At 38.1% G+C, this 17475-nt stretch overlaps 1 protein-coding gene and 1 long non-coding RNA gene across 2 annotated transcripts in view; one reads left to right on the plus strand and one right to left on the minus strand.

Moving 5' to 3' along the window:
• Positions 1 to 16778, plus strand: part of LOC110108742 (pentatricopeptide repeat-containing protein At2g30100, chloroplastic) — a 29558-nt gene extending 12780 nt beyond the window's left edge. Inside the window, exon 2 of the mRNA XM_020839507.2 lies at positions 15867 to 16778. Coding sequence (XP_020695166.1) covers positions 15867 to 16640 — 774 coding nt within the window. The 3' untranslated portion in view covers positions 16641 to 16778. The remainder of the gene's footprint in view (positions 1 to 15866) is intronic.
• On the minus strand, positions 111 to 396 carry LOC114579198. The gene is made up of 2 exons (XR_003700118.1): positions 313 to 396; positions 111 to 170 (listed from the first exon to the last, which is right to left on the minus strand). It is a non-coding gene; the product is annotated as an uncharacterized LOC114579198 (long non-coding RNA).
• Positions 16779 to 17475: the final 697 nt, after the last annotated feature.

The raw sequence follows: 17475 nt of genomic DNA on the forward strand, positions 1-17475 counted from the left end.
CTTAGATCCTCCCTTAAGTTTTAAACCAAACTCTTCCTTCCCCTACCCCTATTTTCTCAAGAGAAAAAATCTGAGAATTTCCTCTCAGTTTTTTTTTTTTTTTTTAAAAATTTTTGTGGAAATCTGAGGCTGTTTTTAGAATTTAAGAGAAGAGGTGTGGAGCTTGAAACCTCTCCTCCCAAGAGAAAATCTGAGATTCTATTCAGGTTTTGGGCAAAGAAGTCCGAATTTCCTTCAGATTTTGGAGAGGTGGTCCTCTCCTTAGCGAAGCTGTTGTCCGTTCTACATCAGTTGAGGTGTGGAGCTTGAAACCTCTCTCCTCCCAAGAGAAAATCTGAGATTCTATTCAGGTTTTGGGCAAAGAAGTCTGAATTTCCTTCAGATTTTGGAGAGGTGATCCTCTCCTTAGCGAAGCTGTTGTTTGTTCTACATCAACCTTCTTTGTATCTATGCAGTCTTTTCAGCATTTGAAAATGAGGAGGTAAAGGTTGACCAATAAATTGACATAAACAATTTACCACATGAGAGATGTGTCTTACTGATAGTTATATATGGTAAAGAACCAACTAGATGCAATAGAAGTTATGATCGGATGCCTTTGAATTGATAGCAACACATTTCAAAGTCATTATAGCAGGAATAGGCGATTTTGTAGATCTTGGATTTTGAGTGGGCTAAGAGTTGTCCATTCTTGCTCGATGGACGATATTTAGAGCATATCTTGAATGATTTTAATGCAAATCATAGGAGGTTGGAGCAGCTTGAATGTCTAGAAAATTCAAAATGTTGCCAAGATTTCAAATATTGAATCTTCGTTGCAAACGATAAAGGAAGCAATGATGTTGGAATTTTTGTCGATGATTCAATATGTGAAATCAACACAAATCATAATATATATAATAATTTTTAGTTGGTCGTAGACAAGTAAGGAAGGATCGATATTGCTGAAAGCAAAATTAGTCTGCAATAGATAATATAAAAATATTGCAAATTATTGTCTAGGTGCCTACTTTAGGTCATAGATAGCCTTTTGCAAGAGACAAATATGTTGAGGATATTAGGAGTCAATAAAACTTTGTGGTTGTGACATTGAGGCGAACATGCAAAAAGGCATTGGAGACAACCAATTGAGTGATAATGCAGTTATAATGAAAAATATGGATAGTTGGTATCTTATCAATCCGACTAAAGGTTTCATAATAATTAAGACCTTGTTCATATTTGAGACGATGAGAAACAGTGGGAGCTTTATCTATAGCTATAGTGTCATTTGAGTTGCATTTAGTTTTGAAGTTTCACTTGCATCCTAATACATTATGACTTGGAGAATAAGGGGCAAGAGTCCAATTACCTTGATCCTATAAGGCCTCAAATTCTTCACTTATTGTACTTTGCCATTTGACATCCTTGATATCCACAAAGTAGAAGGTAAGTGCAATAACAGTGGAATGAAAAAGATGAACAATATGTTTGGGTTTAAGATTGCCATTCTTTAGATGTGTTTGTATTGGGTACATGGATATTAGCTAGCATAATGGGAACTTGAGGTGAAGAAGAGTTGAACTCGGGTATGGATGGCATTTTAAGAGTAGGAATGGTTAAAGCAAGAGAGCTGGTGGAGTAGATTGAGTAGTAGGCATAGGAGAGGTAACTTCCATGGATGGAGTAGAGATAAAGAATTTTGATTGGCATCGGTTGGTCAAGACAATATAGTAGAAGTTGGGATAAGAGTTTGAGGAAATTTAAAGAGTTGTTTAACACACTGAGATGGAGGAGTATGAGTATTACTAAAGTAAATTTATCCTCATGTAATAGCTCATGTTGAAAAATGTAAAATTTTCCAATTTTGAGATTATAACATTGAAGTCTTTTAATTGAGAGGCATTACAAAGAAAAATATGAGGAATTGATTTTTGGTCTAAGTTGTATCATTGTATGGATAATATGGTTTAAGCCACACAAAGATAATACATGCAACCAAAGTTTTAAGCTCAAAATATTTGGGTTGTTTTTTGTACAGCAAGTAACTAGGAGGATAATTGTTGGTATTTGGTGAAGGCATTGATTAATTAGATAAGGTGGCATGAGAAGTTTGTCAAACCCAAAATTGATGTGGAAGATGAGCATCGAGAACAAGGTGTGTGCAGTTTGAAGAAAGTGAAGGTGTTTGTGTTATGCCACACCATTTTATTCGAGTATATGAGGATATGCCTTTTGATGGATTATATCAGAGTGATGTAACGTTTTTCAAAAAGTATGATTACAACATTTTTCTCCATCATCCAAACAAAGAGTTTTTATTTTATGATTAAATTAACATTTAACCAATTGTTTGAAATGTAGAAAAAGCATTCGTTTTAAATTTGCAACGCAGCAGAAACACTCAATAATATGAAGGAAAATTGTCAATGAATGATATTTAGTAGTTGAAATATTTGGGGAAGGTCTTCCTACATTAGCATGCATTATTTCAACTGGTATAGCACTACAAGGAAAAAGAGACAAAAAAAGGTAGTCCATGGCTTTTTGCTTGATAGCAAACAATTGAAGAACATAGTGAGATGGGTGATTAATTCCGGAATAAGCTTTGTCAAAGCAGTGAGTGTTGTGGTAGATGGATGCCCTAGACGATGATGTCAGAGTCCAAGATTGGTGGAAGAAGACAGTAAGGCAAGTTCACTAGTTGCTAGGGGAGGCTTCAGAGAAGGTCAAAATGGTAAAGTCTAGTATGGCATGGTCCTTTGAGTAAAATTTGATTGCTTTTCAAATCCTTAATGATATATCCTGAAGGATCAAATCATATTGAGAAAGTGTATAAGGAAAGCAGATTGTATGAAAGTTGAGGAGCATGATTGAGATTAGATAAGCTAATGTTACAACTAGGTGTATGTAAAAAAAATTGTATCGTGGCTGCTATGGGAATCAATCGCCCATTTTCAAGAGTAACTTGTTGATTTCTATTGTAAGGTTGTGAATTTGATCACTGGCTGAAATCAGTAGTAAAATGTGATGTTGCTTTGGTATCAAGCACTCATTTCATCAGCAAGGATCCGAGGAAAAAAAAAAGCTTTGTTATTTGTGTTCACATTATTGTAATTTGATTCATATCGTGCCAGATTTTGATAGTTGAATGGCCCATTTTTTCATATATTTAACACTTAAAGCCATTCTTCCGCCACATGAAGAAGAGAAATTATGCGTACAATAGCACTGCTGGAATGCTCTCTGCCTAAGCCAAAAGAGAAACCCTAAAAGCACTGTGACTGCTATTAGCAGCTAGAGCAATACTCAGATCAGAATGGTGTGGAAGACTGGATTCACAAGAAGCTTCATGTTCATATTCATTTTCCTGCTGCAAAGTGTTCGGGGTGGAAGTAAAACACGCAACAAACACAAAAAAGAGAAAATAGATATGCAGAGAAATGTAAAGAAAATCAGGATTTAACGTGGAAAAACACAAAATCAAGAAAAAACCACGGAGCCATTCCACACTAAGAAATCCACTGTGAAAATATGGGAGAATTAGTACACATCTCTATTCTCTCTCACTCTCTTTTTGCTTTCCTTATCTCTTACACCATTCTTACATAAGAACAAACAAAGAGATACAATACATTCTACTATGGGACGCCGCCATTAAGAAAAAGGAGAGGAAAATTGTCCAACCGGCCTCATAAAGCGGCAATACTAGTTTGGAGCGCCTCGGCGCTCAATGTTCTGTCTCTAGTCAGCCCATGCTTCTCAACGACAAATGGCACAACACGGCACAAAGTTAATTTCCCATTGAGCCATGACGCATATCGCACCGTGTGGTCCGCTCCATTTTAAATATAGCGCATAATATAAATATATATATATATATATATATATATACTAATATAAACATAGTTATGAGGAAAATTAGCTGAATGTTCTGCAAATCAACAAAAATGATATTTTAAAGTCTTACGAAAACTTATTATCAAAGATTTGACCAGATTTAAGCATAATTTAGCTTTAATGTTGCTTTCATACCAGATGATAGCAATAAAAAATAGAAAAAAAAAGATTTGCAGATTATATTGGTCGATCTTTGGCACAAATTTGAGTATCATGCAATGTAAGTGCGCATTCCCTGTGATACGGGCTAAATGCGGGCTCACTCCCAGCGTTGCACGACGTGCTATTCGATCAAATGTGTTCGCGTATGTCTTTAAAAGCCCGCGACTGCTTCCACGACGGGTTTCGCTTTGCTCACAGAAGTCTTCCCCGTACCCATCTCAAATTTTTTTCCGATCTTTCCCTCTCCAACTTCATGCAACCCGAACCTAGCTTCCTTTCCTTCTCTTGCCTTAAAGCCATACAAAGCCTGCCTTAGATCCGTCGCTTTTCCATTGGCCCTAGACCGAGCCTCTGTTTTCCCTGGTGTCGGTTCCACACAAGCCGAGAAGAGGATGAGAGAGGAGAGAGAGAGGAGAGGAGGAGGGAGAGGAGAATAGAGTAGATCCGCTACTGTTTTCATGAAGCTCGCGTCGAATCTCATCCATCGATAAACCATTTTACCGTTCTTCAATCCAAGAGGCTAGGAGAGAGAGAGGAGGAGAGGAGAGAGAGAGAGCAGAGAGAGGCTCTCTATCTAAGAAAGCCAAGACCCCCGATTCACGAGCCGAACTTCATCTGTAATAGCCACACCCTCATCCCTCACAAATCCGAGCTGCATTTCCAAATCCGCTTGTTTCCGCCGACTATTTCAGGACTACTTCACGATCTCCCATCCTTGTCTTACCGAATCCCTCTTATTTAAGCGATCCTCACCCGAGCTTAGCCTAGGTAATCTATCTTTTAGATTAATATTAGTATTAATAGTATTTTTATCAATAATTGTTATTATTTTGTAATTATCGTCATTCTAATATTATTAGCATATATAAAATAAATATATGAATATTATATATATATATAGGGGAAAGAGATGTTTAAAAAAGAAAGTTTTTCAAACTCCTGAGAACCAGCTTTGATGCTTAGCACTTGCGACAAAATGACCACATATAACAGCTTTTTTGCAGTGGTGTGGGAAGAGTTGTTGCGGTTATCTCACGAATCGGGTGATCACCTAAAATTCTTTTTCGTCATTCTGGTGCTCGAAACTACTATAACAACGCTTTTCCTCTGCGTGGTGAGATGGGAACGGTGGGTGCTTACGGTTTAGGACGAGATATTCATAAGTACGGCGAACTACCATTAAAAAAGCGGGACGGGCGTCGCATTGAGTTGCGGCCTCAAGTCGGGTTGGCGGAACGTTATGGCGTATCAGGCGCTATACGTCGAACCATCAGGCGAAGCCTCGATTTTTTCGCATGAGGGCGTACGCATTGGCGTAACGCCTCGAGGTAGTAGAGGCACCGCCGGAATTTTTTCTTCGGTATATTGTAAATACGACGCAGCCGATTGTGTTCGTGTTTCGAGTATAGGATTAGGGCTTCCTGTAAGAATTGAAAGACGAACTAGAGGCGAAGACGGGTGAGGGAAAGAGACGAAGCCGTGAGGGAAGGAGACGAAGCCATGAGTGTAAGAGCGATCGGAAAGGAGATGACGTCAGGGAAAGAACGAAGCCGAAGTTGTGAGTGGCAGGAAACGTTCAGGCATCGGGTTAGGTTGGAAGAGCAGGTAGCGGGTGGGTTGTGGCCTTGACTTTGACGTGGCAGTAACGAAGTTAATAACTCCTGATTTCGACTTTCTTTCATTCGTCCGTCAGTAATGTCGGTACCGTAATACATGCTCGGGTACCCGATAGTTGCGTAGGGTTTACATGCTCGGTACGCAGGTACAAATCGGTACCTCTCAGTACAATGCTCGGTACGGGCTAGGTCATGCTCGGATACCGAGGTAATGCTGGTACATGTAGGTACATGCCTCGTCTGCTAGGTACCTGCTCGGTACCTTGGGAGGCCAATACCACTCGGAACCGAGCAAGTAAATGCTCGGGTACGGAGCAAGTACACGCTCGGTACCGAGCCAGTCACTCGGTAATTGAGCGGTATGCTGGATACTTAGCGGTGCATAGCTGCTGGGCACTGGAGGGCGGTACATGCTTGGTATCTAGCGGTTACATGCTCGGTACGCTCGATACTGAGTATTACACAAGCAGAATTTTCAAAATTACTCTTATAAATAAATTTTGTTCCGGGGGGGGCGGCCCCCATAGGGTCGACCCGCGCAGGGCAGCCCTAGGACCCCCGGGCAAGATCTGGGTACATTTTTGTATTCATGTTGTTTTATTATTGGTAGTACAAGTAATTGTTAAAATCTGTCCTATTATTAGAATGACTAGTGGTACAAGAAGGAAAGATCCTGCATGGAAATATGGAACTCAATTTGAAGTGTCTGGCGAAGGTGCAAAGAAGGAATATGTTTACATGAAATGTAATTTTTGTGAGAAACGCATAACTGGTGGTGTTAAGAGGTTGAAGGATCATCTAGCCTGTACTCATGTCAATGTGGGACAATGTGCAAAAGTACCTGATGAGGTGAAAAAAGAATGTACAGATTATTTAAAGAAGTTTGCCATCACAAAGGAGGTCACACAAAGAAATATGGAAGAGATGATAGGAAACTCTTCTTACTATGGATCACAGCATGAAGGTTCCAGTACTGGAAGCCATCTAGTTTCTGACCGAGGCAGTCAGGGGCCCATGGATAGATTTATGCTAAATATTGACATTAATTATGAAGATTCATCTGAAGACAATCAAAGTGATGATGAGCCAGCTTTGGGTCTTGATCCTAAGGGGATCTTTTATTTTTAAGTGAGTTTATTTTAAATCTTGTATTCCAGTAATATTATCTTAAAACAAATCTTCAAATTCATAGTTGACATAATATTTTGTTATTTTTTGTCATTATTTAAAATTTTAAATTAATTTATTTTAATCGTTTTGAGGCTTACGCCTCGATCCGCCTCGAGGCTTACGCCTCGCCTTGCTTAGAAAAAACGCCTCAATTCCCGATTTCGCCTTTTAAAACCTTGGGGGAAACAACTGCTTCTCTTTTGCAACAGGTACCGAAGACCTATACACGCCTTTCTATGGCGTGGTAGGTTTGAAGATTTCACGGCCGCGGTGTCCCGTACGAGGGCACCTACTGTACACGCTTTTCTCTAACGTGGCGGGAGACCTAGTTTTCTGTGGTTTTCTCCTAAACAGGGGAGACGCTGGGAGGCTGCCGAAATTTCGGGTGAATATACGATTGCGCTTGGACTTGATTTGGACTCAAGCAAAAACTTGAACTTGATTGAATAAATAGGACTTAAGTGAACTCAAACCTTAAGTGAACTTGAAAGACAACATAAGGCTTTACTTATACTTGATTGAACTCAAAATAAATAAACAGGGGACTATGATTGAACTTGAACTCGGACTGGACAAGGAATCAAAGTTGATTTGGACCACAAAAGACCTGAACTTAAAAAGGACCACAAGGGACTTCAAAGACTCGAACTTGAATGAAATATAAAAGATTTGGACTTGAAAAGATCACAATGAATCAAATCTTAAAATTGATAAATGTGCAATAAAAAATGAAAGTGTTAAAATCAAACAAGAATCTTTGATTGATCAAATGAATTTTATAAAACAAATATGGGACTCATGGAGGATGAGTCTTCAATACACATGACGCAACATATGACGAACGCTATATTGTCCCTTCAATTGATGGTGACCAATCAGCAGGTGTAGGCTACAACCTACAATTCTCTACAAATGCTGAAAGTCAACGTGCAAGAAAATGCATCAACTCGCCTGCAATCAACAAAACTTCCTCTATGCATACACAAAATAGCGTGTAATGAATGAAATTACGCCTTGTAATCAATGCCAATACGCGAATTGTTTACAAACAATGGTGCAAGATTCTCAAATGAATATCAATGAAATAATGATAGGCTTGTAATAGCCCATGCGATTCGCCAACTGGGGAGAGACATTGCATAGTGAATATGATAGTCTCTTATAATAACTTTTATGCAATAAAATGTACCAGTCCATTAGTGAATAATATACTAGTTGTGAACATGTGCAGCCACCATACAACAATCAACAATGATTAATGAGGTGTGACCAAATTAGAAATAGATGCACAAGAATGGTAGGATGAGTATTACAAGCCATATATGAATGAGGGTGGCGCTCGTATCAGCCTCGCAAGCAAATAGAACAAGTAGCAAAGGAGCTTTAATACGCGTGCTGAACTATTCATGAATATTAATGAGAGATATGTGATAGATGTTGCAACATTCCCACAATAAAAAACCATTCACTAGTGAATACATACAAAAGATTTGTAGTTAACGCAAACACTTGAAGATAATGCTCGAAGATCTGTGCTCAAGACAATTTATTTGCAGAAGACTAAAAATGCATACAGTGGCTCTACCTACTAGCAATGGTGGGAAAGTCGAGCTAGACGTAATGCAACAGTTATTTGCTCTTAGATATACGGTATTGAACGACATACAAGAAAATATGGTGATTGACTAGTCAACGTGTATAAGGAAGATGATGACAAATACAACTCCTTATAGTTGAGGTCAACATACAAGCAGTCAATATATAGGGAGATCTAGATGACATATGCAAGCTTCTATAAGTCAATATAAGAAATCTCTCCCATATACAAAGTACCTATGAACTGTTGTAACAAGGATACCGTAGCACCCTCATAATCAACAATCATCCGATGGTAGCCAAATACATTCTCTTCTTACAAGTGAAAATCTACGACATACAATGAATATAAGCATCAACAAATAAGAAGCAGGAGATTCGTTAGTGCACTATGATTCACTTGTAGAAAGCAGTAAATAGTGCACGATCGTTTACCTGTCTAAAGCAGTGAACAATTCAATTCAGAAGCTGTTATGCAACGTCACCAGATCCGCAACATCCATGCAAGCGGACAGAAGACGTTTATGAATGTTTAAAAATATACCCGTACATGTACCGTAGTTTGTATATACATATGTACACAAAAAGGGGAGGGGGTATATGATTATCAAACCGCATGGATCCCGACGAGCGTGTTATTGGTACATGCATGACGTCTAGGGATGATGCGTGGATTATTAAATTTAAACATGATCTTCCTAAGCAAGTAGGAGTTGACAAGGTTCAATAAATAACTATAAAATTCCCCTAAACACCCGCATGGGCCCCAGCGAGCGTATTACAGATACATACGTGACATCTAGGGATGCTGCGCGGGTCAACAAGTGAATTTAGATTCGAACCCGATCCTTCTATGCGGATCAATAGGAGTCGACAGGGCTCGAACCATTAAATAAATATATGATTTTGACGACTGGTATATTTATTTTAATACATTCATATTAGGCTTTCAAGGCCTATAATTAAGAGAATTCACTAACAAAGGTATACAGCCTATGAAACTCGATCATCCTAAATAGGTAAATAGGAGTAGACAGGGTTCGAACCATCGGATAAATATACAGTCACGAAGTCGACCGGAATATTTATTATATACATTCATATTAGACCTTCAAAGCCTTTAACAAAGAAAATTCAGAAACAAAGGCATGAAGCCTGAGAAACCCGATCCTCTGTTGACAGCTCAACAGAATTGACAAGGCTCATACACAAAATAGAAATATTTTCAAATGGAAATGACCCCATATTCACACCCCGATGATGAGCGTGTTGAATGTAAATCTCAACCGGAGGGGTTAACTCCAAACATTTCAAAATATTCTCAAACTTCCACCAAAATTCAAGTGAAATACAAGTGACCTCAAAGTCACCCCGATGATTGCCGTGTTGGATGCAAATCTCAACTGAAGGGGTTCACAAATATTTTCAAATGCTATCCCAAATGTCTCAAAAATTCAAAAATCCAAAAATTCTAAAATTCAAAATATTTAAAATTGAAATAAATCTTTCAAACACTTAAAGCAAAATCCATCCACCATCTGCAATAGTTTGCTGGGGTGGACAAATTCGAATATAACTAAAGCTCACATGAAGTTAAATGCCTAGTCGAAAATATCAGTAGGATCCATTCCCAAATAATCTCTTGCCAATAAGGACGTCGTACGTGTCCTCTAACCGGAGATTTTGCCGCCAAATGGCACCACATCATAAACAGTTATGACCCGGGGTCCTCTGAATCAAGTGGTTTTGTTGCCAAATGACACCATGAAATACCGGCTATGGCCAGAGCCATTATGTTCCTTAGTGACATCAAATCCTTGAGATATGAATCAATAGGATATAATCGATAAGACACAGAGCCCTCTGTTAGCTAAGGTGGATTCAAATTTGTCTCTTTAGACAAACATTCACCCCATGTCTACAAGGTACCTTTGGACGAAGCTATCCATGGCTTCCGACAAGTATCCTTTTGTCAGGTTGGGTCGACTAGCTCCTCTGACTAAGTAGATTAGGGACCATGATGACCCGAGACGACGGAACCATGGGATCTTGATCGGGTCCATCATCCATTCCCCCACCATCCGCTTTAAGTGCAAGATGGTACAATTTCCTATTTTAAATATCCATCATTCAAATCCCTATGCCCATGCTGCTACTATATGCCTGATACTACATATTTATGGATACTACGTATCTGATTGATGACTAGCCTTAATCGAAAGTTCTCTCTAGTTATCGGGAGGGGTAATTAATTATAAGGGCTTACGCCTATAGGAAATTAGAACTCAGATCATAAAGTCCTCACAAAATGAGGGCGAAATCTCTGGGTAGTGTCTTATCTACAAACCCATATGCCTTCCAAAATTTACCCTGTAATTTAATTTGTTAAAACTCCCCCGAAAGATAAAAGCAACTTCGGGCGGATGCCGGGGCCAAATTTTTGGAGCCCATATTAAATCCAGCCAATTTACAAAAATGACAGCTTTAAATCCTACAACAAAGGTAAATCCTTTAAATTTTTTTGATATGTTATTAATTTGATGTTTAATTAATTAATAATTAATTATAATATTAATATACAAACCTTAAAAAATAATTATAATTTATAATTTGAAATTTATGCCATGTTAACAAAATAGTGAACACCATTTGCGCCATTCACCTTGCTCATGCATATCGCAAATAGCACACGCTATTTTGATGCACCACGCTGTTCCAAGCAAATAGCTTCGTATGTGCGATGGGCCATGCACCATGGAACGCGCCATTTCACGCCATTGGCATGTATGAGTGATGTAGAACTATATGCGTAGGTTGATGTTTAATTATTAATTACATGCTTGATGAAGAGTAAGAACAATTATTCAACTTCTAACGATTTAAAAGAAAGACTGAAAACAATAAAGAGATTATTAGCTTAGGCAATTAATTACAAGATAATTGTTAGGATCACAAAATAATCAATTTAAATCAAGCTTTGCAGAACGTGGTGGTTTTCAAAGGAAATCCCTAGATTAAAAGTTAGACTATTCACTATTAAGATTCCTCACTCACACTCTTAATAATTGGTTAGGCGGAGAAAGCTTGCATAATCTGTATGATGCCACAATTGAGGAAAACCTAGAAGAAATAAAATTCGGAAGAGAGCTCACCTTCATCAGGATTCGGAAGAGAATTGCAACTGAACGGGAGGTTGTCGTTGATCAATAGCGTTTGCAAGAGAGAAGAGAATTTGTTCCACGTATTCTTCGACAGAGTGGTCATTCTCAAGACCTATGTCGAAGAATGGAGATTGGTGAATGTCGATTAATCCTTGATCATCAAATACGAAGCTGTGATCAAGCTCCGGATCGGCCATTCATGAGTGGACAACAACCTATGGGGTGCTGGAGCTTCTGGACAGCAAAGGGAGATCTTTCAGATGGCAGGACAGTAGGGCGGCCTTTCGGAAATTTTTGGACAGCAATCTTGTAGGTCTTGGCAACCTTGGATAGCAAGTACATGAAGTTTCAATCTTGGAATAAATGAGGTTAGGGTTAGGAAAGGTGGTGGTTGACTATGGTGAGTTAAGGACAGCAAATAACAACATCAAAGGTGGGGGAATTTGAGGTGAAAGATGACCCAAGGATGGAGGAAGTTGTCTCCAAACTTGGGGGTGAATAATTAATTATGGGAGAATGATTGGAAAATAAGAAAAGAAATAAGAGAAGGGAGGGGGCGGCTAGCATTGAATGAGGGGAATTTGATTGAGGGATTTAAGAACTTGCCAAATGCAAATTATTCTTTAAGGAAGGAGGTGTTATGACAAGTTTCAAAAGAGGGAAGAGGGAGGGAGTAGGGTTGGCGGCTAGCATGGGCATGGGGGTTTGATTTGAGGAGTTAAGGATTCCTATATTTGAAATCTTAAAATAGGAAAGGGTATTTAAATAAGCTCCTATTAAAAATTCAAATAAAGTATGATTTGAGGGACTTTCCTAAATTAAATCATCCTATTTTAAGAAAGGAAATTTAAATTCAAATAGATTGGAGAAATTAAAATCTGAATTTAAAACCCTTCCTAATTTAAAATGAGTTATAAATGGAAAGTATCAATTTGGAATTTGTAATTTGGAGGCAAAGGAGGGGTTGATGTGGTCAGTGGCTAGGTGGATGGGTAGGGTTTTAGGGCCGGCGGCTAGGAGGAGGGAAGGGGAACTTGGGGCTGGTGGTTAGGAGGGGGAGAGAGGGATTTAGGCCGGTAGCTAGGAGGAGGAGAGGGAGGCCAGAGGCTAGGAGAACGGAGACAGGGGGGCGGCAGCTAGGGAAGAGGGCAAGGAGAAGTTTGAAGAAGAGAAGGACCATGGGCCCGGACACTTCCTGTGGCTGATGGGTAATGTTATGCCCTCACCTAGGAACTTCACCGAAGTTCTCACAAGAACTCTCAAACAAAGTGCTGAAATTTCATAATAATGATCATCATTCCTCCATAGAAGAGGAGGGAGCTATAAATAACCAAAATACAATAGTAAATCCAAAAGACAAAAGTGTCCCCTGGGGTCACATGAACCTATTCCCTCATGTGAGGGTAAAATCGAAAAAGATACAATAATATATCAAATACAAATAATAGTTCAGAAATAAAGTGGTGTAATCATGGCCATGGATCTCCGGCCTCTTCTCTAGTAAATTCTCCATTGTCGGATGTCCTCATTAATGAGTCTGTCTGAGCGATGCAACGCTTTGCTCTTTGTTTCTCCAAGCGAACTATGTAGTGTCAAATGCTTTGATACACAGCGCCAAGGCGTTGTACAAAAAAAAATTGTGAGAAGCACCCAAACCTAAGTCGGGGGAGCCCCCCCACCCCCCAAGCGAGCATGATAAACTGAGTTGAGGTCCGTGGCAACAGTACAACCCGATTGTTCGACACAATCAGATTTCACACATACTTTATATAAATCAATGAATATAAATCATCTAAACTAATTTTTTTTGTAGCTTTTGAGTGTATTGCGGACCTGAAAGCTTGATGGCTGAATTGAAGACTTTTTGAGTAGGTAGTGTATGATAACATCGAGGATGAATCGAGGGTAAGAACATAAGGTAGGATTGGAGAGGAGATGGTTGGATACAATTATGCATCTAGATTTTGATCAATAATAATCCACAATCTGTATTGTGGATTTTGTTGAGATACACCATTGTTTCCACACATGGTTGCAGTTGGGCAAAGAGTTGAACCATCTAGAAAATCATCAAAGTCATTTTCATAAAATAGCTTAAGGACTGGGGACTTCCATGTGGGGTGATTTGCAGTGGTGAAGTGAGTGTGAATAATGTTTTTGATGTTAAGCATCAAAATTTAAATTGAGGTGGAATGGGAATATCTCTCGTTTTGATTGGTGGGCTCTCTTCAATGCTGAGATTGTTCATCAAAGATGAAGTTAAGGTTCCGGGTATCACTGCAACAGTGAAATCGATCTGGGAAGAAGAATGCCACTAGGAAACAGCTCTAATACAAAGAAACTGGATGGACCTTCCTAATGTAAGAAAAAGAAACTGGATGAACCTACCTAATGTAAGAAAAGGAAAATAGAGGAAATAGAAGAGGAAAGACAAGCTGAGGAAGAATATCAAATCATTTCATTACATTAACCCAGGGCCAGCAATCAGTATTGCAATATAAATATTTCTGAAAGGCTAGCTGACAAGTATAATGGAAAGTAAAAAATCAAAGGATGTGATTCTGTTAATGATGAGCGGTTATGATGATGAAGCTACAGAAAGTGTTAACAGCTCTAGCAGCAGATAGCAGCTTTAATAAAGACCAGTTGCTGTAATAATACATTCTGTTAAAAATTGTATTGTCAAATCTGTTAGTTAATGCAATTTTTTCTAATTCAACATAAATTACATTTTTGATTAAGCCAAAATATTTTCAGCTGCGCTGCTCACATTTGTATAAGATATTTAATTTTAAATAGTTAGAATTTTTTGGATGGAAAGTCTTTTGTGTTGATTGAACCCTTTCATTATCTATTTGTTTGCCTCTTAGACTGAAGGTTTAAATCTCTATGGAACGTACAAGGTAATGGGCATGGTTCCATGGTGAAGGCTTTCACTTTATAAATCAAGGTTTGCTCAGCGTATTCAGGAGATGCAGGGTTGAATCACGTAGACAGCCTATTTAGAAATCCTCTAGAGGCTGTAAGTTATTATACTTTGCCTAAAAAAGAGCAGGCCAAGAGTTAAAATTAAAGTCCTCCTCTTCCACAAGTACCAGACTTAAAACAAAAAGACAGAAGAAAAAAGACTTTTGCATGTACCAAGTACTTTAAAGCTAAGAGGAAAAGAATTATTTTGTGTTGGTTAATTCCTCAAAATTGTTCAAGTATCGCCCTCACAAGAGTTGCTAGGTAATACATGGTCTTTTTCAATTTTGCTAACCTTTCAGCCAAATATTGAGGAAGAAAATACATTTTCAAAATCGAACATTCCTTGAATACAAGTCTTGATATCTTTTCTTAATGTTCTTATGACATAGTGATCTTCTTGCCAACTCAAGCTAACTGCACCCTCCCCCTCCCCCAAACTCCCCACCGGACTCCTCCAACAACCCAAACATAGGCATGCACGTTTTAGAGAATGTGCACATGTAAAGTATGAGTTGCTCTATAATTTTTTTTATATGCTCAGAAAGTTTTTGAAAATTTGCACATGCAAAATGATCATTGTGATCATATTTTCTATACAAATCAAATCTATTTTTCAAGAAGTTAATTAGAGGAATCAAATGAAGCCCTAGTGTGCTGCTTGTAAAATGTTAACCTTAACTTCTAGGCTGTGATATCTGATTACCTTATAGAATTTTTGAAATTGAAGTTCTCAAGCCTTCAAGACAGCTCCTGCTGAGAAAAAACTCTTCTTTATTTATTAAGCTTATTGGATGTGTTGTTTACCATTTGTGTCATGCCTCTGTTGTTGCTTGTTAAGTTTCTATTTTTATTTTCCTTTGCCTTGTGGAAGTATGCCATTTCCTATAATAAAGCATATTGCATTTGCTCTTTGAGTTTGAACTGTATAGGATAGTTTATAATCTTGCCTTTTGTTGTGCGAGCTTATGCCTTGCTTTCAGGTTGAATATATGCATGCTTATTTGAAAATTTAGTCTGTTTTTTTTTTCCTTTTCTTTATTTGGGCACTTGCTTAGAACTAGAATATGCATCCTGCATAATTAAGTTAACTGGAAATTCAGATCATCATCATCAAGAGACTTTTTCCAACTATTTGGGGTTCCGCAAGAAGTAACTCTGATAATAATAAAAAACGGTAGTTATACGGATTCCTTTCTCGTTGAAGTTAATTCTAATTGAAATTTTATTCATTTATTTGTTGGAAGATGCCACAAGTACTAAGCATGGTTTGGTTATTTTTTAAACAAACTCTGTTCTTGCAAATTTCTCTCAGGTGGATGGAAACTACATTGGTGCAGTGAAAATGGTCATTGAGTTCAAAGAGAGTGGGTTGAAACCTGATGTTTACAGTTACCTGATTGCGCTTACATCATTGGTAAAAGAACAGAAAGAGCTATCAAAAGCTTTACGCAGGTTGAAAGGTTCATTAACGGCTGGTAAAATCGCTAAGCTTGATGGTGAAAGTATTGGTCATATAAATAATTATCAGTCAGAGCTCATAAGATACGCTGCATGCTTGTCAGAGTGGGCAATCGAAGAGGGAAATTCCAGAATTTCATCACTAGTTTATGAGAGGCTTCTTGCTATGTATGCTTGTGCTGGTTTTGGACTTGAAGCTGAACGGCAAATATGGCAAATGAAGCTCTTAGGTAAGGAACCAGATAAAGAACTTTACGATGCTGTTTTGGCCACTTGTGCTTCACAAAATGAAGTCAGTGCTGTCCGCCGTTTGCTTGCTGGCATTGAGGATAGAAATGCAGAACATAGGAAGAAGTCTTTATCATGGCTATTAAGAGGTTATCTCAAAGGTGGATATTACTTGGATGCTTCAGAAACTCTTGTGAAAATGCTTGATTTGGGTTTATGTCCTGAATATATTGACAGGGCAGCCGTTTTAGAAGGTTTGAGGAAAATAATTCGGGTCTCTGGAAACATTGAACCTTATATCAAGCTTTGTAAGTACCTTTATGATGGTGATCTGATTGGTCCATGCCTTGTTTATATGTATATAAAAAGATATAATCTCTGGATTGTAAATATGCTTTGAAGCTTTGTAGATATGCTTTTTTGGACCTGCATTGAATAACTCGTCAATAGGTCAACGATGGTTTCATATCACCCGATATATGTTATGTAATGATTTCATTTTAATTATACAAGATTCTGAGAACTAGTGCCTTTTATATTCTAGAATTTGCACTTGTCTATTTTTGTCTGCCTGATTTTCAAGCGCTATTCAGCGTCGACATTGTCTCAGGGGCATGTGGTAGAGATCATTTTAGTGGTCGCTGAATTCTAAGCGCTTTATTCTTTTAGCTTCGACAGTTTAAATTGATTATATTTGCTACTAGAATGCCATCCGAAGCAGATGTCCAAGTGGTCTGAAATCTTGTTTAATTCAGTGGAAGATTGCAGAGTTTAAAACAGGTATGATCTTATTACTTATTTATTTTTATGGCTCTGGCCTTTAAGATTGAACTGCATTATTTCTTACTTTGTACAACTTGTTAATATTACACTGTCCAGTACCTTGTGTCTTGCATCATATTGCTATCTGCCTATCAGGATATTTTCACCAATATTGAGGCATTTTAAAAAATTTTGGAAGAGAGAAACAGAGATGAATGTCTAAGTTGTTTCCTTTAAAAATTCTATATTTCGAAATATGTTTTCAACCTTTTAAAACAACCGAATGATTACCTCATAGGTTGAGATATGCTATTGTGTTGTGTGACTATTTCATTTTGCATTAGAGGCCTTGCTTCTCCGCAGGGCTTAAATTGGTAAGAACGTATGTATGCTAAAATTGTTCAAATTAGTTTGGAAGCAGTAGGAAGGATAATAGACTGAAAGCCGTAAAAGTTGAATAGAAAACGAGGCCA

This window comes from Dendrobium catenatum, unplaced genomic scaffold (assembly GCF_001605985.2).
Source record: "Dendrobium catenatum unplaced genomic scaffold, ASM160598v2 fragScaff_scaffold_231, whole genome shotgun sequence".
Taxonomy (NCBI): domain Eukaryota; kingdom Viridiplantae; phylum Streptophyta; class Magnoliopsida; order Asparagales; family Orchidaceae; genus Dendrobium; species Dendrobium catenatum.